This window comes from Trichechus manatus, unplaced genomic scaffold (assembly GCF_000243295.1).
Source record: "Trichechus manatus latirostris isolate Lorelei unplaced genomic scaffold, TriManLat1.0 scaffold00027, whole genome shotgun sequence".
Classification (NCBI taxonomy): domain Eukaryota; kingdom Metazoa; phylum Chordata; class Mammalia; order Sirenia; family Trichechidae; genus Trichechus; species Trichechus manatus.
The window spans coordinates 14,491,182-14,510,754 of record NW_004443963.1 but is presented as its reverse complement, the minus strand read 5'-3'; the positions used below and the strand labels follow the sequence as shown (position 1 = coordinate 14,510,754).

Below are 19,573 nucleotides of genomic sequence, written 5' to 3'. Positions count from 1 at the left end.
CTCAGCAGAGCTGAGTCTCTTCAGCCCTCCCAGCCGGGCCTGTAAATGGAACCTGTTGCAAGATCAAACTCTTTAACGAAAGTTCTTTACAAAATTCTGGGAAATGAGCCGCATTCCTGGAGTGGAATAAATCATGTTGAGTTTGGCTAGGCAGGATGTGACTTCAAACCTCGAATTGGGCTGTGTGAGGGCTGCGTTTGTGCCTGACTCATGAGCTCAGTGGCAGCACAGACTGTCTTGAGAGAAGAGGAAAGACTGTCAGGGGAGGGGGCCACCAAGCACTGCTCCTGAGTTGGCTCATTTTTATCCTCACGATGGTCCCGTGAGCTCAAGTGCTCTGAGCGCATTACAGAGCTGGGTCGGGGCTGGAGAGCTGCTGTGGATTGAGCTGGGGCTGCCAGCTAGACCTAGTGGGGGGCTGTGCAATAGCCTTCCTCTCATTCACATCACAGCTGTCCTGTGAAGGAGCCAGTGTCATCTCCGTTGTACAAATGGGGAAACTGAGGCTCTGAGGCCGAGTCACCTGGCCGAGTTCCTGAGTTAAGTTGTGGGTCTGGAATTCCAACTCCAGTCTGCCTGTCTCCTGAGCCTGGCTCTTTCTAAGACGCTTTTTGGAAAAGTCATGAATAAGTTATCCCCATTTGGAAGAGCTCCTTCTTTTTCAACGATGCAGCTCATTATCAGAGCTGACTTACATGACCACTTGATCAATGCCAGAAGATTTCTGTTGACCTCTAGCCAGTCATGCAGCTCATAAAGATGATGTAACGGTATGTACGTCAGATGTAGCTAGCACTGAGGAGAGGCGTGGGTCAGGCAGGGACCTTGGTGTGAGAGGACTGAGAGCAGTGATGATCGATCCTGGACAGCCATAGGGAAGCCTTGGAACATTCCGGGCCTTTGCCATCTTGCCTGCTAAAGGGAGGAACAAACCACACGATAGTTATACTCATGTTTGGAAAATAAGATGTGTAATTATTGGACTGAACATTAGGCACTTGAGAATAAGTGGTAGGGATCTTATTGGATTCAATCCCTGGGCTTAGGACCATTTAGAAGACTGGAATGTAACGTCCCCCATTACTTTAGTTCAGCCCCTACTATCTGAATTGTAATCAACTTGACGACAACAGGTTTAGTTTTGGTTTTTGATATGCCAGGCAGGAGTCCCTAGGGATGCAAATGATTAACCCGCTTGGCTGCTAACTGAAAGGTTGGAGGTTTGAGTCCACCCAGAGGCACCTGGGAAGAAGGGCTTGGCCATCTGCTTATGAATGGTCACAGCCCTGAAAGCCCTATGGAGCACAGTTCTGCTCTGACACACATGGGGTCACCATGACTTGGAGCTGACTCGAGGACAGCTTATTATATGCCAGGTGGTGAGTTCCCAGCGATGGACTGGGATCCCATCTCTGCCTTACAGCTCTCAGCCCAGCAGGAATAGAGTTGGGATGGCTGTTGGTGGAAGTGGCTACATATTATTATTTTTTTTAATGTCACTCAGAAAATAACAAGCTGCTGAAGGCCTGGTGGGTTCTGGGCTGTGTGGCCTTCAAGAGCTGCCTTCAGTTTCTGATCTCGGGTTGCATTTCTCAACAGTCCCGATGTGGACTCAGAAAACCAGCGTGCTGCGCTTTCCCATGGAGACAGAGGGGCTGTGTAATTAAATCTGAGTATGGTTATTTTTCTCTTTTGGGTTTCAGCAAACTATGCTCAAATGCTTGAGGAAAGAAAAACCGTTCTATCAGCAGAACCAAAGGGAAGGAATAACTTCACAGCAGGCATCTGAAGGGCTCAGGTTGCTCTGCCTGTGTGTGTGGGAAGCTCCTAGCAGGTTCGGGAGATGGTTGGTATCTGCGGCAAGGCACAGTTGGTGTGTGCCGCATATGGTTCCAAACAACAGTAGCTAAAGGGTGCTCCTGTCAATCGTGTCAAACCTGGGGCCGTGTCCAAGGGGACAGTCTGTGCCTTGCTGTTTGGGAGGTGACACCCCCATACCTGAAATGACTTGCTTCTCTTTGCAGTTTCTCCGGGACTGCTGTGTCAAAGCACATTACCAACTGGGTGAGGCACATGTGTGATCTCACTGTGCAAATACTGAACCAATTAAAAGCAAAGTCAAGGGTCCACCATGCCTTCCAGGCCTTTTAACACTGAGTGAGAGCTGATTAACCCTGCTGCTGTTATGTCCTCCCTCCCTTCCTTCTTTCCGGAGTACACATAAGGGCGTTAGGGGGTTGCCTCTGGAATGGTTGTTATCGTGGACATCCAGGTTCCCCAGAAGACTCAGTGAGAGTGTGTGTAACAGTTGAGTGCTTTTCCACATGTATCGATTGGTGGCCTTCTCCATGCAGTACCCTGGGCTCAGTTGGCCCTTGAGTAAGGAATGGGGGCACTGTCCCTGTCTCTAATGGGTTCTGGGGACAAGGGGGTGGAATAGGCAGTGGATAAGCAGTGGTGCTGGCTAAGGCAGATTGTGCATAGTCTGCCTAGGGGAGAGGATGGAGGTGAGTAATTCACACCAAGGTGTTAGAAAAGGCTTCCTGGTTGGGGTGGCTCCATCTGGTTTTGGAGGATCTTCCGTCTAGTTTTGAGGCTGTCTGTCAGTGCAGGATGGGACAAAGGACTTCCTGGCCTGTCTCCTGGGGAGATAGCATGAGCAAAGGGGAGCAGATGTGCAAGGCTGGAGCGAGGGTGTCTGGCCTGGAAATAGAAAGGTGGGGCTGCAAAGAGAGTTGGCACTGGCTGGAGGACTTGGTTCAGTCTAAAGGCCGTGGGGGCTGTGTGTCTCTAGGCTGCGGTTTGCACTCCCACCTTGCATCTGATGGGCTACCTTCAAGCTCTGCCTGCCCTCCGTCCTGAGTGACTGGTTGACTGACTCATTCATTAAGAAACTTTCTGTGCTGAGGCCCCAAAACTGGGTCTCTGTAGCCCTGAGGACAAGGCAGTGTCTCAATGGAGGGGACCCAGTCAGACACCTCACTGCATAGTCCGTGTGACACACGGTGTATGAGAACTATGCCCAGACACCTTGGAAACACCAGTCCTAGGACCCCTGGGATTGCTGGCCACTCTCCTTGAGGAGGAAACAACTGTGGGAGAACTCTGCACCCCAAGACTCTCCCTGAGCCAGCTGTTGGAGTACATCAGAGGGTGAATATGTGGCTTCGTCTGTCCCTTTGTTGTGGCATCTAGGCACTCTACCTACTGCAGTCATGGTGCCTTCCTTCCTCCTGTCTAATGGGGTGCTCCCTCCTTGCTGGTCCCCAGTACTTTCCAACCACTGACTCCTCACCCACATTTGCCCCCTTCAGTTGAGATCAGGGAGGGTGATCTCGCTAAAATACAGATCTGATGATGTCCCCTCCCCTCCCCCAACCCTCTGGTGGCTTCCTGTTGTCCCTGGAATAAAGTCCACATTCCTTTACTTGGTGGATAAGATCCTGGTCAACTGCCGCAGGCTCATCTCAAACTACTCCCTCCCCCGCCTGCCCCCCATTCCTTACACATGTTGGTGCCCAGGAAAACCTGCAGAAGATTCTGGGTCATATTTGATAGCCTGGGGTCTGTTGGGTACAAGCCAAGCCGAAAGGACCACAGGCCCTGCCTTGGCAGTTGGGCAAATGTGGACATTTCTCAGCATTCCCTCTGCTCGCAGGTCGCTGGGAAGCCCCTTGTGTGGGCTTGTGGAGAGGGAAAGGCCGAGGGGGTGGGTCCTGGGCCTCTGGTGCTAAATTCCTCTCTGGCCTTTCCCTGGTCTGGTTTTCTTATCTGCTAAGCATCAACACAGCTTGGGTTGGAATACTGCTAATGGAAACAAGTCCCAGCTTCTGCAAGCAAACAACATTCCTGAGGTGGAGGGGAGGGGGCCTTCACCGTTTCTCAGCAGCTTAATACCTTCTGGGCCTGGGCAGCTGGAAGTGTCTCCATCCCCCATAGCCTGGGGCGTGTGGGTGCCTTGAGGGGGGCCGTTTCCAGCTTGCTGTAAGGTTGGCCTTGGGTGGCAGAGTGGCCTCTTTGATGACCTTCCCTTAGATAACTGCTCTAGTCACCCTCTTGTTTTTCAGGGAGGCTGGTGTGCATGTCCGTTATCTTGTTTGTGCCTGATAGCAGCCCTTGTGGAGCTGGTAGGGGAAGCTGAGGTCCAGGGAGGTTGGGTGATTTCTGCAGGATCACACAGCTGGTCAGTGCCAAGCCAGATTTAGTTCAGATCTTCTGCCGCAGGCCCGGGAACCTCCCACCATACCGGCATGTCAGAGACCAGCATTTGAGAAATGCTTCCTGCAGGATATTCATGGGCACTAAGGCTAATTGCCCATGAACTGCTAGAAGAACGAACAAATCTGTCTTGGAAGAAGTACAGCCAGAATGCTGCTTAGAAGCGTGGATGGTAGACTTTGTCTCACGTACTTTGGGCATGCTATCAGCAGGGGCCAGTCCCTGGAGAAAGACATCATGCTTGGTAAAGTAGAGGGTCAGTGAAAAAGAGGAAGATGCTCAACGAGATGGATTGACACAGTGGCTGCAACAGTGGGCTCAAACGATTGTGAGGATGGTGCAGGACCAGGCAGTGTTTCGTTCTGTTGCACATAGGGTCGCTATGAGTCGGAAACAACCCGATGGCACCTAACAACAACAGAGGCTTATTGGGGTGTCCCTGGGTGGTGCAAATGGTTAAGTGCTTCACTACTAGCTGAGAGATTGGTTTGAAACCACCCAGAGGTGCCTAGGAAGACAAGCCTGGTGATCTGCTTCCAAAAGTCACAGTTCTCTGCACATGTGGGGTCGCCATGAGTTGGAATGGCCTTGATGGCAACTGACAGCAACAGCAAGGCTAACTGGACAGAGTTAAGGAGGTTTCCTTACTGACGGCTTCTCAGAACCTTTGGTGTGGGTTGTGGCTCTGCAGGAGAGCCATGGGGTAGGCATCGTGTCTAGACTTCCTAGGCTATGAAACCCTTCCCCTCCTGCAAATCAGTGTAGTTGGGGGTCACAGTACTGCACCGTTTTGTCGTCTGTGGACTGAGAAAGTCAGTAAACTTCCTGGGGACTTTTCATAGGCCCTAGGTGTCATTCATAGAAAGGAGGGAGTTACTTAGGTCAGGAGGACAAGATAGTGCAGTGGAGTCCCTGTTAAGTGCTGGGTCCTCAATTCCCCTGATGTTGGTATTCTTTCTAATTTCAAAGATCAGACATTGAGGTGCTAGCGGCTTCGAGATCCCAGGAATCATGAGTGGGAGGACATGGGATTCAAACCTGGTCTGTCTGACTCTAAAGCCATGCCCGTTCCATTCCATCGTGGTGAATTACAAGCGTTTGCCTTAGGATGTTCAAGATCGGAGTCCCAAATGGCCATGGCTTTTCCAAGTCCCCTCTTTTGATTCTGAGTTAGTACCAAAGATCTGTGTCTCTCCAGCACTTGTTTAGCAGATACAGATCGAGCGCTCCGGGAGAGGCAGGAAGGGCTGCCCGTGGCCTTTTTATGGCATCCCGCCCAGGGCAGAGGCCACGCCAGCCCAGCTCCCTTCTGACGTTTCCATCTGGTAGTAGAGGTAGGTGCCTCTACCTTGGTTAATCATAGGTGCCGGAAGGTTCCAGAAAACTGAAATGGTTCAGTTGTTTATTCAGCTTCTTGGGGTCCATTAAATGATCTTATTTCTATTTCTCTTTGTAGGTCAAAAGTCCTCATATGCTTTCTTTTCCTTCTTGTTTTGGGGATATGAAAATTAGTCCAGGAATGGCACGGTTTTCATAACAAATTAGGTGGCTGTCACCCTCGTGCTTGCTTTCAACTTGAGTCTTCTCGTTCACTTTAGTTCTCTAACTCTGGTAGTTGAAATGAATGAAACCTAGTCCCTGCCTTCAAATAAAACTGCAGATAGTTACAGTCCAGCTCTTTGGTTACTGCAATGAAGACAGGACAGAGCACAGAGGGCAGGGATATACGGGAAGTCTCTTTGTGGCAATTTGGGAGGGCTTTGTGGAGGAGCCCTGGTGGTGCAGTGGTTCAGAGTTTGGCCGTTAACCAAAAGGTCGGCAGTTCGAATCCACCAGTTGCTCCTTGGAGACCCCATGATGCAGTTCTACTCTGTCCTAAAGGGTTGCTATGAGTCGGAATCGACTCGATGGCATCAGTTTTGGTTTTTTGATTTTTTGCCAAGGAGGTAGCGTTTGAGCTGAGATTTGAGAGCGGGTTCCTGGTGCAGAGGACACCAGCATCTCTGCAGGGTTGGAGGCCTGAGCAGAGTGGGATGTGGACAGGGAGTCATAAGTAGTTCGGAATGACTGGCAGGGAGGGAGGGAGGCAGGAGACGAAGGTGTGAGGGCACAAAGGTCCTGCTTGCCGTACAAAAATGTTAGATTTTTTTTTGGAGAAGGTGAGGAGCCGGTGAAACATTGTGAGCTGGCAAGTAGTATCAGTAAAATAGGAAGTAGTAAGAATACATATCTGAGCTGCTGAGTAATCCTGAGGGCAGCAAGGAGGATTGATTTGAAGGAGGTGAAAGAGGCGGGGGAGGGCTACTAAGGAGGCAGGTGTAAGGTGTAGTACCCCACAGGGGAGGTGATGTGGGCTGGGACTGGAGCAGGGCACTGGCAATAGGGTTGGGAATCAATTGAGGAGGAGTTTATAGAGTGACTCTCTTGGGTGACCAGGTGGACTTGTCATTGCCAGAGATGGAGACCCACAAGAAGATGCAGGTTTGGGGAGATAGGGGGAGGCCCTCAGGTTTGATGGTGCCTGTGGGCCCTCCAGGCGGAGCTGTCTAGTCATCAGGTAGGCACTTGGAGATATATGAGGGCACTTGGGAGAGATCTAGGCTTGGTTGCCACATTGGTGGAAACCACGGATTCCCTGGAACTAAACCTGATTTGCCAGAACTACCCAATAAATAGCATTTGATAGACTTCCCAGGGTGGGGTGAGCTGGCACAGGCAAGGAGCCACCCCTGAGATGTGGCTGCCGCCTGTCTTATCACCTGGTCCGTTTGCTGTTGGTGAACTTTGCTTATGAATCATGTGCTGAACTGCGTGTTGAAGGCTCTGAAGGAGATTCGTGTCCTGCCTAAATCCTTTGCCTGTTTTTTGTTGGTTTGTTTCAATTTAACATTTAGGCATCTTTACAGGGCAGCAGATGAGTACAGGTCAGATTCCTTAAAATACAGTATATTACAAGGGAAAGTCATTCCTTCGTGACAGTGCCATAAGTGGGACATTGTTTGGGTCCTGGTTATCTTTTTGCCCTACAGACTTGTGTTTGATTAAGGAGATTTTGGCCTGTGCCCCTTAGAGTTGGGAGAGAATTTACTTAGAGGTTTGTCTTCATGGTGCCATGCTTGCTCATGTTGTTGTTAGGTACTGTCGAGTCAGTTCTGACTCATAGCGACCTTATGTACAACAGAACTAAACACTGCCTGGTCCTGTGCCATCCTCATAATCATTGCTATGCTTGAGCCAGTTGTTGTAGCCACTGTGTCAATCCACCTCATCTCACTGAGGGTCTTCCTCTTTTTCACTGACCCTCTACTTTAGATAGTATGGTGTCCTTCTCCAGGGACTGGTCCCTCCTGATAACATGTCCAAAGTGCGTTGGACGTCTTGCCATCCTTGCTTCTAAAGGAGCCTTCTGGCTGTACTTCTTCCAAGAGAGATTTGTTCGTTCTTCTGGCAGTCCATGTTATATTCACTTACAATTGTTCATAAACCCATCGCTGTCGAGTTGATTTCGACTCACAGCAACCCTGTAGGACAGAGTAGAACTGCCCCAGAGGGTTTTCAAGGGGCACCTGGTGGATTCAAGCTGACAACCTTTTGTTTAGCAGCCCAGCTCTTAACCACTGCACCACAAGGGTTTCCATGCACTTTCTCATACTAACCCCTTAAATCAGTGATTCTCAACTGGGGGTGATTTTTCCCGCAGGGGACATTGTGACACAAACGGTTGAGCTCTTAACGCTAACCAAAAGGTTCTAACCCACCCAGCGACTCCACAGGAGAAAGACCTGGTGATCTGCTTCTGTTAAGATTATAGACAAGAAAACCCTATGGGGGCAGTTCTGCTCTATCACATGGGGTTGCTCTGAGACTCATCGTCACCCAACAGTAGCAACAACAACCGGGGACGTTTGGCAAGGTCCGGAGACATTTTTGATTGTCACAACTTGGGGGGATGCTACTGGCATCTTGTGGGTAGAGGCCAGGGATGCTGCTAAACATCCTACAATGCACAGAACAGCCCCCACAACAAAGAAATTATCCAGCTCAAGATGTCAGTAGTGGCGAGGCTGAGAAACCCTGCCTTAATTAACCATATCATTTTACAGTTAATGGAATACTACACCCTCCTTCCATATCTCAGCTTCATTTTCTCCCTTGGCCTGGAATACTTTTCCCTCATTTCTTCCCTCCCCTGTCAACATTTACCCATCTTCCTGGACCCAGATTTAATGTCACCTCCTCCATGAAACTCTCCCTTAAGCTTCCAAGTTTTCACTTGAATGTCCCTTCCTCTTCATTCCTGTAGCAGGTTGCTTATTCCTCCCCAGGCTTTCTTCATGGGGTCTGGTGTTAAAGTGGTTGTTTACATGGGTCTTCCCCGTTGCACTGAACCTTCCATGATGACAGATGTCCTGTGTCATTGTTACGTACATCAACCTCTCGGAGCTGGGTTATTCATATAGTATATATATGTTGACTTTAACAGCCCTGTGAGATAGAGAGGGTGGCATGAAATATGTACCTTCACAGCTGAGGCCCAGAGAGGTGGCGTATGCCCAAGGTCACAGAGCAAGTGATTGCTCTTCATTCATATGGCATGTCTATCTATTGAGGGCCTACTGTGTGTGGGTGTTGGATACAGTAGTGAACAGGACAGAAGCAAACCAACGAGCTTGCTTTCTGTCCACTCTGCACTGTATTGTCCAGATTGGCACTCTCACTAGTTGTATGTGTGCCTGTCCTGTCACCCCACTACATTATAAACTCCTTGGGTCCTTTACACCTCTGCCACGATCTTTTGCGCGTAGATCCTCAGTATGCACCAGCTGACTGAAGAAATCAGTTTAATGGGTTTGAAAATTTCTGTATTATTATAGCAGCTGCTTTTCATATATATGCACACTATATATACCAGTTGCTGTCGAGTCAGTTCCAACTCATAGTGACCCTATGTGTTTCAGAGTAGAACTGCACTCCATAGGGTTTTATTGGCATTGCCCTTTCAGAAGCAGATCACCAGGCCTTTCTTCCAAGGCACCTCTGGGTGGGTTCGAACCACCAACCTTTCGGTTAGTAGCCCAGCACTTAACCATTTTTGCCACCCAGGGACTCCCTTCATTTTATAGAACCTTCCTTTACGGTGGAATTCAGGCACCTTGATAGTTTCATTTATTCAGAGCCAATGACTGTGAGGGGAAAGTGAAGAGACATGTTCATGTGGTCTACTGGGTTGAGGATGGGTATGAAATAATAGAAAGAGAGGGGCCTGCTTGCATACATCAGTGATTAAGCTGGAACAGGGCTTCCAGTGTCTGGGTCCTGGCCGCCAAGATCGCTGAACTGAAATTTGGGTGTGCTCAGGGCTGTTGGCTATTGGTTTGTCCAACTCCTGGCAGCCCAGGCTTAGAGACCTTAACGGCTGGCTCGCAGTTCCACCTGGCTGAGCTGGTGCTCAAACACTCACCTTTCTTGTAGCTCCAGTGATTTAAGGTGGAAGCATGCAGATTCCCTTGTGAAAGCCAGCCTGAGGAGACGGAGTGTACGGCTTTGCGTTGGCCTAAGTAACATCTGTTTAACTAGGAGGTTCTCCGTTGGTTTTCTTCCCATAGCTCACGAGGAAGGCAGTTTAAGTGGAAGCTACCTGAGTCTGAGTTTAAACCTGGCCTGTGTGACCTGTCTGAGCCTCATTTCCTTAGTCTATAAAGTGAATGTGATGATATATACCTTATAAAATTATTGTGAGGATTGAGTGAGAAAGCGTAGAGGTTGTTAGCAGGCCCTCAGGACGGGGGAGCTTTATGAGGGTGACAACTTGAAGATGCCTGGCCTAGAACTTGGCCCTGGAAGGTTCTACATAAACCCTAGTTGTCGAGGAATGGAGAGACTCACAGTTTTGGGGCCAGTGATCTGGCTTAGTAGGATGTAGTCTGTCCTTAAGAGGCCAGCAATTTGTTTTTCAAACAAGCATGCGAATAATAAAAAGAGAAAAGGACGGAGGGAGAAGATTCTTTGGGAAAACGGAAGAGTAAAAGGTCCCCATGGATGGTTGGGTGCAAGGGGAGAAGGCAGATAATCGAGGAATTATATTTTGGGTTGAAGCAGAAGTTTTTGGTCAACCTATTTACTTTCAATTTCATCATTTCCTGAGAGTCCCAATTTAGCCTCCGGTTGTGTCCTGCTTGATTATGGCCTAAAAAGGCAACTACTTGGGTTTCTTGGAGTTGGAATGGCACAGCAGGAAACAGGGCGTGGAAGGTCTGCGGACTGCTTTCGGCCCTGGTCCAATCACTATGGGGTTGAGCGGGTTTCCTTCTCCTTAAGGAGAAAGTTAACTCCTTGCTTGCCTGTCGATGCCCTGCAGACTCCCATGACTTTGTATGGTTCCCAAATCTGAGCCACAGAAACCTTTCCTGCAAACATATATAAATACATGTTGTTTTAGAAAGGCGATTTTCCCTTCTGGTGCAAACGGTTAAGTGTTCAATTACTAACTGAAAGGTTGGCGGTTTGAATCCACCCAAAGGCGCCTTGGAAGATAAGCTTGGCGATTTGCTTTTGAAAGGTCACAGCCTTGATAACCCTGTGGAGGAGTTCTACTCTGCACAAATGGGCTCACCATGAGTTGGAATGGACTTGATGGCCCTTAACAGCAACAACAGTAGTTTAAAAAAATGTGAAATGTTGCATTTTCATACTTGTTAAATTATTTAAATTTTTAAAATGATTCAGGATGCTGGAGTAGTTATATATCAAGCTGTCACTTGTATATCCTGCTCAAATGGCAACGCACACTGGGTCAACCCCTTCGGAAAACGGTTTGGTAATCCATATCAGGGTCATAAAAATGTTCGAATGTCCCTTTGCCCCAGTAACTCCACTTCTGGGAATTTATCTCAAGGTGGTACCGTTAGGTGCCGCATAACGTCTGTTCAGGCAACTTCTGATCGCACAATACATCTGTGGTCTCATAAGGTTATGAAAGACTTCAGAAATCTTGATCGGAGAACAGGACCTAGTGGATTTAACCGGATGTAGCAAACGCAACAGCTTCCCGGTGGCTGTTTAGTCAATACAGGTACACTACAGTATCCCATATAGCTTTGCTAAGTACAGGCAGTCCCCAGGTTAAGAATGGCTGACCCTCAGTTATGAACCAACCCCTGTAAAGCCTATTATATTAAAAATTTGAGGTACATTCAGTGGTTTGTAATAACAAACGAGTGCTGCTTTGGAATGTGCATCAAAACATTATTATTATTATTACTGTATTATTATGTTAGAGATATTTTAGTATATCTGGAAGTGTTTCTTTAATTTTTTTATGCATAGAAAAGTACACTACATACTATGTATTAAGACAAACGTCTGACTAACTTATGTTAGATATGAACCGTAGCTAACTGTTCCGACTTAACGTACAAATTCGACTTAAAGACAGATTTAGGAATGGAACTCGTTCATAATCCAGGGACTGCCTATATATAACATGGTGTTCACACAGTGTTCAAATCAGGTAACGTCCTGTTTCACAGAACGTAGCGTGGATGTTAAACAATGCATGACTGTACTCTAAACGAAGAGTGAAAAAAAACTTGATAAGAGGAAAACACCTAATAAGTGGTGATTTTTAAAAAACCTCTTTGGAGTATTATGTAGCCATTGAAAATGATCATCAGACTAGCACTATGGGGAAGGGGTCACAGTAAGTAGGGAAAATACAAGATGTGAAACTCTGTGTTCTGCAAATGATAAAGATCATGTGTTTCTATGAACCAGGACTAGAAGGGACCAAATAAAGAAAAAGGAAAAGTTTGATTTTTTTTTTTTTTTGAGGGGAGAAGGTGCCAGGAATCTAGAGCGATATTTTTCTTTCATTTTGAAATACTTTATATTATGTGCAATTTAAAAATGTTTCCAAGAGGCTGTTAAGCGTGGTCGCAGGACAGGGCAGGGAGAGGCAGCTGTTGTGTATGGTAAGTTGCCTCCCTAATAGCCTTTTGACAGTGACCCTTATTTAATTTGTTTACTGTGCAGTTACTTTGTTTTATGTTTTTCTTTTAAAAAAACTTTTTATTGTTGAAGATATACACAGCAAAACATACACCAATTCAACAATTTTCTACTTGTACAGTTCAGTGACATTGATTACATTCTTCAAGTTGTGCAGCCATTCTCACCCTCCTTTTCCAAATTGTTCTGCCACTGTTCACATAAACTCACTGCCCCCTAAGCTTCCTATCTAACCTTTTGAGTTGACATTGTCAGTTTGATGCCATATAGATAGTTCTTTAAAAGAGCACAGTGCTCACTGGAGAAAAATGTAGAGCAAAATTCTAACTCACAAAAAAAGACCAGACTTACTGGCCTGACAGAGACTGGAGAAACCCCGAGAATATGGCCCCCAGACACCCTTTCAGCTCAGTAATGAAGTCACTCCTGGGGTTCACCCTTCAGCCAAAGATTAGACAGGCCTATAAAACAAAACGAGACTGAAGGGGCACACTAGCCCAGGGGCAAGGACTAGAAGGCAGGAGGGGACAGGAAAGCTGGTGATTGGGAAACCAAGGTCGAGAAGGGGAGAGTGTTGACATGTCATGGGATTGGTAACCAATGTCACAAAACAATGTGCGTACTGTTTAATGAGAAGCTAGTTAGTTCTGTAAACCTTCATCTAAAGTAGAATTGAAAAAAAAAAAAAAGCACAATCCTTAAGGCAGACATTGGTTACTAATTAAGCTAAACTGTATTTGGTTTAAAGAAGACTTCAGGGGATTTTTTTGGTTTTGGGGGTTCATCCAGCCTCCATGGCTCCCCTAGTATCCTTTTGATTATGCCCTTAGCTCTCTCCAGTGGTGGCTGAACCTACCTGTACCCTTGAGAAGTGAGCATTAACCTGCCTGCCTCTGCCCCCCTCAGCAGCTGCCAGGGACCCAGGAGCCTGCTTACCTGACACAGGTGGAAACGAGCTCAGCTGAGCCCTGTGACCCCTGTATCACTGAATATGGATGTTCTTGTCCAGCCCCGGGGGAGAGGGGTGCTTTAGTAGACTTCCCCGTTGTTTAGCATGACCTCTGCAGCCGTCCCCACCGATCTAACCCATGTATTGATCTTGGCACTGCTGCTAGCCCACGTCATTCCAGCACAGTTGCTGAAACCAAATCGCTGTGTCCTTGGCCTGGTGAGGCAGGCCCAGCCTTGTCTAATGAGAAGTTTGCTTGGAGGGAGGTGCTGAGGCCGTTGGACCTCCTCATGGGCCTCCTTCTGAGGGATCCTTGGCTCCCCCGGTCTTTGGAGGCAGTGAGGCCCTGAGGGGGACGCAGTGTGCCCCCTCCTCTTACATCAGAGCCTGGCTTGGTCTCTGGGCTCAGCAGTCATCAGGAGTAGATGGCGCTGGCTTGAAACTGCCCTCTGCTCCCACCCAGGCGTACAGCTGAGGGCCATGGATTGGGCAGAATTCCCCCCCCTTCCCTGCCAGCTGCTGTGATGTTTATGGCCCTGAGCACCGAGCCATGGGTGAAGGGGCCAGCGTTTACCCAGATTTCTGGGACAGGTGGGGTGCCTGGTCCTACAGCCTGAAGGAGCCCTGTGCATGAGTGTGGAACCAGCTGCCAGACAGGTTCACTTCAGCAGGAAGCAAGTCTTGCTGTTGGTTGTGCTGGGGTTGGTGTTGCTGGAATGGTGTTTGGTTTAAAGAAGACTTCAGGGGGTATTTTTGGTTAGGGGGGACGTCATTCTGCCATCACCGGCTGGCTATGCTGGTAGCACTCCATGCCCCACCCTCTCTCCTTGCCAGATAAGACGCAGTGAATATTTGTTGAATGCTCTGGAATGCACCCCTCTCTATCCCCATACCTTGGCTTCTCTGCAGTTACTGCCCAGCTCCAACGCCAGCCTGACTTCTCTGAGGGACCCAGGTACGCATGTGCTGGAAGAGCCCAGGCATGGATCTGGGTGAGAATACCCGCTCCTCAATGGGGCTGGGCGGCTCTGGGCAAGTGAGTCGCCCTTTCTGAGCCTGCTTCCTCGTTTTTAAGTTGTTATTGTTAGCGACCCTGTGTACAACAGAATGAAACACTGCCTAGTCCTGCACCATCCTTGTTATGCTTGAGCCCATTGTTGCAGCCACTGTGTCAGTCCATCTTGTTGAGGGTCTTCCTCTTTTTTGCTGACCTTCTACCTTACCAAGCGTGATGTCCTTCTCCAGGGACTGACCCTCCTGATAACATGTCCAAAGTATGTGAGACGTAGTCTCACCATCCTCGCTTCTAAGGAGCGTTCTGGCTCATTTATAAGTTGGGGGTAAGAAAACCTATTTTCCTAGGTGATTGATGGTTAAATGAGGTTGTGGATTAACTGAGCTTGATTGTTCATAGGCAGGTATTTATAACTGTCCCCTATTCCTCATTCTCTTGGTCAGGGTCTTATAAAGGGCATGAGGTATCCTTGGATGTCTTCACTGGATCAGTGGGACTCTTCACCACAGCAGATGACCTTTTGGGGTATGGGGTTCAAGTGAATCTCCCTTTATGTGCTGACATAGAGTTGTCTTACTACCCTTGATGGGTTTGGAGTCTGCAAAAAGCAGCAGCCTGAGAGATCCTGTGCTGTGATTGCTGTAGGCTCTTTGAGCAGGGGGAGCTACATAGTGGGGAGGTGTTGGGGAGGCTGGTTTTGGGAGCCTGGCTGCTGGGACTTTGGGAAGGCTGACTGCATGGTGGTCAGAGGAGACGGAGGACAATGGGCATTTGCTGTGGTGGAGCAAAGCCTTTGATTTACGTGATTGGACGAGCCAGAGTGGAAGTGAGGACAGCTGAAGCTGAGCTGGCCGGCCGTGGGCACTGCCCTTCGCTAGACCCACATGAAAGATGGTGGCTGGTCACGGGGGTTCCCAGCCTCAGGCTCCTGCCTTAGTTCCTGTGGACAGCTCTGGGGCCCGCCTTCTCCCAGGGGGTGGTCCTGGCAGGGCTGGATGGTGCTTCCAGGCCCCCACCCCGGTGAGGGCCTGCAGGGCTTATTTGTGCTGGGAGTGCAAACCAAGCCACCAGCTGGGGGCACTGGTGAGGCTGCTGTGCTCCTGGGCCTCACCCTCCCTCCTGTCTGGAGGAACCAGCAGGTTTCCTGGAAAACAGCCGCTCCTGGAGTGGGGTCAGAGGCGCCCCTCAGCTTGATCTGGAAACCATTTAATGAGCCCATAGAAGGCCTGGGTAGCCCCTTCTCCAGTTGATTAGACTTTTCCTTTTGTTATTTCCCTCCCAGGCCTCCTATCTCCTTCGCATGGGAGTCCCTGTTGGAATCTGGAAGCCTGGGTGGCGCTGGATTTGGATCTGGAGCTCTCCTGGTTTCTCGGAGGGGGCGGTTATGGGGACCCCAGCCTTATTGGGGTAAAGCCTTTCTGTGTGAGACACAGGCAGTTGAGTGTCCAGCCAGTTCCTCTGGCGGCTGGTGGCCTGGCTGGGTCTGAGACCAGGCTTTCTAAGCCCTGCTGTAGGTTCACTCAAAGCAACGGCACTTTCAGGCCATCCCAGCCTCGGGAGAGCCTCTTGAGCAGACACGACTGTGCCAGTGGAAAGGCCACAGTCCGTGCCCCGCTCCTCTTCCTGGGTGGCTGTGGACAAGTTCCTTAGCTCCAGGAATTCTGTAAAATGGGGACAATACACACCTTACCTACCTTACAGAGAGTGGTTACGTGAAGCTCTGTTGAGATAGTGAAATGTGTGTGACAGCATTTCAAAAACTAAAAAAACACACAGATATAAGAGATTATTATTTCATCATCATTATTCTGCAAACAAGTTTTGAAAAAAGCAAACGCACACGTGCTTAAGTGCTGGTGGCTCATAAATTGTGAGGGTTGCGTTTTCACATTAGTGTCCCGGAAGTGGAGTACTCTTACTGTACTCAGGGATGGTCCCCATAGCCCAACTTCTTTTCTTCTCACCTTATCTCTTTGAACTGTGTTATCAAGATGGAATTTAAATCTAGTGGCAACATAGACTGGTGTTTTATTTTCTTCTCTTGTCTCTTAGTTGACTCCATGAAATAAGAAAATGTTTTTAAAACCGGAAACTCCCGTTATGTGTGGTTGTAGTCAGTTGCATTTTTTGGTTAATTAGAAACCTGTTTTTATTGAAAGTCCCCCTAAATTTGCCTGGTTCACTTTCCTGCCTTAGCATTTAGCCTGGTGACTATAATTGCATCTGTCTCTGAGACTCTTATTTTGCTCATCATTTGGCACAATAGTTTTGTTTATACGTTTGCTCAATTGTATTGATCCTAGGGTATACTTTACCATTAATTTCTTGAAGACAAAATCCTTGGTATTAACTTATTGTTTCAGTAATGTACATCTTCCTCCCAAAAGTGGGAAGCAGGAAATTCCGGCAGCTTGTGCAGGCTGGTTATGTAGAATCTTACTGGACTGTGATGCTGTGCTGTGTGCAAAGTCCGGAGGTGTCAGCAATTCTTGTATCTAATGTCTTTTGCCTTTTCTTCTCCCTTAGGTCCTGGCTGTAAGTCACCATGGCGCAGCAAGCTGCTGATAAGTATCTCTATGTGGATAAGAACTTCATCAATAACCCGCTGGCCCAGGCCGACTGGGCTGCCAAGAAGCTGGTGTGGGTGCCTTCTGACAAGAGTGGCTTTGAGCCTGCCAGCCTCAAGGAGGAGGTGGGCGAGGAGGCCATTGTGGAGCTGGTGGAGAATGGGAAGAAAGTGAAGGTGAACAAGGATGACATCCAGAAGATGAACCCGCCCAAGTTCTCCAAGGTGGAGGACATGGCGGAGCTCACATGCCTCAACGAAGCCTCGGTGCTGCACAACCTCAAGGAGCGATACTACTCAGGGCTTATCTACGTAAGTACCTTCTGTGCCAGCAAGGGGTCTCCTCCCCCAGCCGCCCAGACTCCTGGGCTCCGGCTCTCTGGTGGAGAAGGAGGCTTTAAGGAATGCTGGGCGACATCCTTGAACTTTGGTGCCTGAGCATCTTGGTGGAATGTCCTGCATAGCATTACTTTTGTTCCCTGCATAGCCAAAAGCACTTGATAAAGTGAAACCTATGAGAGCCGGAACTTGATGGGACTGCCTTGTTTTTCTATGTCTTGCAGGTTTTCTGCCTTTGACATAGTGCAGTCTTACCACTTTGCTGTCACTCATTTTAGTGGAAAATATTTGAGTTTTCCTTCTGACAGGTTTCCACCTTACGCAGGTTCCGGCTTTCGCAGGTTTTACTATAGTAGTGAACAGGAAGCCTGTTGTAAACCCAGCATAGGGAGACGAGTGTAACATGTCTGAGGGATGCCCACCAGCTGGCCTTGGTCTACACCTTGAATCTTGGCCGAGATATGAAGGTTCAGGCCAGTGTGATAGATTCCTTCTAAAGTAGGGGATGCCATTTCCTGGTTTCCCATCTCCTTCCTCCTGTACCTGGTCCCCACTCACCACTTTGCCTTGTCCCCTTCTGATGTCTCTGCCATCTTATTCTTCACAGAGACGTGCAGGCGTGGCTTGTATCCCTGGGAAGTATGATTGAGCAGAAGTGAGCCACCAAGAGTAAGACCGAGTCAGTCCATCCAGCTTTTTAGTGCCAGTTCCACACAGGCTTGACAAAGGGAAGTGTATTTAGAGTCCAGAGAACAGTATGTGTGCAGGCCCAGGACAGGAGCCATCTAACAGGGCTACACTTGAAGAAAGACAGCTCTTTGCCATTTTGGAAACCATCAGGAAGTGAATATTTACCCTTTCCCTGGTAATAGGCTCCAAACTCTTATGGCCCTCAGGGCAGAAAGCTCTTTCTATTGCCAACCCCAAATTCCTTCTGTTCAGTTCAAAGATATTTCCTTCTGGTTCTGTCCCTAGTAGCTGGCTTTTACTATTCCTAAAATAGCTATTTATTCAAATATGCTGTTATATCTACCTCGGACTTGTTAGTCTGGGGGCTGGATAAACAGTTCTTGAAATTTTTTTCTGAGCTGGAGGGGAAAAAAAAAAATTGAACAATTATTTATTGCAATCCTCTCATTTTACAGATGGGAAGGCCAAGTCTCAGACCCAGGGGTTTGCTTGTGGTCACATGTGTAATATAAGGAGGAGCTGGGCTCATCCTGTTTCGGGGATGGTGAGTGGCTCTCAAATGGTCTGCCATTCCATTTCTATACAACTTCAGAGTGATTTCCATACACATTTGCACAGGGCACTTACCTTATCCCATGGGCCTGGTATTTCTGAGTGCCCTGCATTCCGCTGAAGCCCTCTGCTGAGCCATGCACCATTTTGGATTGCCCAGAAGCCCTGACTGGGCCAGACTGTGTGTGCGGGCTGCATTACCTTGCTGATGCTGAATCAGTCCATGATAACAGGTCCTCTGTTTCCTGCCATTGGTGACCACCTTTTGAGGATGAGCCTGATTAGCCAAGGACCCATCAACAAGTAGATAGGTGGAACAGTCTACCTGGATCATTAGAGACTAGCTTAGTTCAGACTTCCAACATGGCAACGGGGAAGAATTAAGGCCCAGAGATGCCAAGGCACTTACCCAGGGTCACACAGCTAGATGATGATGGGGCTGAGGCTGGAACTCGGGTTTCCTGACTCTCAGCCCAGTCTCTCTCTCTGTTTCTTGATGAGAATAGTGTATAGGACCCAAGGAAAAACCCCCATCCCTGGGAGTATTAACCGTTGAAATGCAGAATTAGTGACCTGCAGAAAAACGAAGGGCCTTTCAGGAAGCATGCCTGCCTGCAGGGGTGAGATGGGAGCCACAGTCCCGTTGTCTAGGAGAAGGACACTCCTCTTGGCTGGCTTTATAGCTGATGTTATATATACCAGCTCTGCTGTGCCGCTAAGCCAAGATGGTCTCTGCCCAGGAAAGCAGAGCAATTCAGGGCCTGGGATTGGAGCCTCCGAGACCTGGCTTGAATCTCAGCTCTGCTGCTCACTCATGTAGTTGCTGCTCTTTGTTACAAGTGAAGGTAACTCCCGTGCCTCTGCTTGGCTGTTCGCTGTGTCTCTGTTCCAAGTGGGTCCTGCAGAAGCTCGCTGAGCATGCAAGTGGCACCCACTGACCTCTATCAGCTGGCTGCAAATGGTCATTTCCCCCTGCAGAGAGGGGATATTAGTGATTTTTTTTATTTTTTATTTTATTGTGCTTTAAGTGAAAGTTTATAATTCAAGTTAGTCTCTCATACAAAAATTCATACATACATTGTTATGTGACCCTAGTTGCTCTCCCTATGCTGTGACAGCACACTCCTCCTTTCCACACCGGATTTCCCGTGTCCATTCAACCAGCTCCTGACCCTCTCTGCCTTCTTATCTCGCCTCCAGACAGGAGCTGCCCATTTAGTCTCATGTATCTACTTGA

General features: G+C 48.4%; 1 protein-coding gene across 2 annotated transcripts in view; it reads left to right on the top strand.

The window, feature by feature from the left end:
* Positions 1 to 19,573, top strand: part of MYH9 (myosin heavy chain 9) — a 103,563-nt gene that overhangs the window by 20,009 nt on the left and 63,981 nt on the right. For both annotated transcript variants that reach the window (XM_004373814.2, XM_023729038.1), the window contains exon 2: positions 16,716 to 17,067. In XM_004373814.2, coding sequence (XP_004373871.1) covers positions 16,735 to 17,067 — 333 coding nt within the window. In that variant the 5' untranslated portion in view covers positions 16,716 to 16,734. The remainder of the gene's footprint in view (positions 1 to 16,715; positions 17,068 to 19,573) is intronic.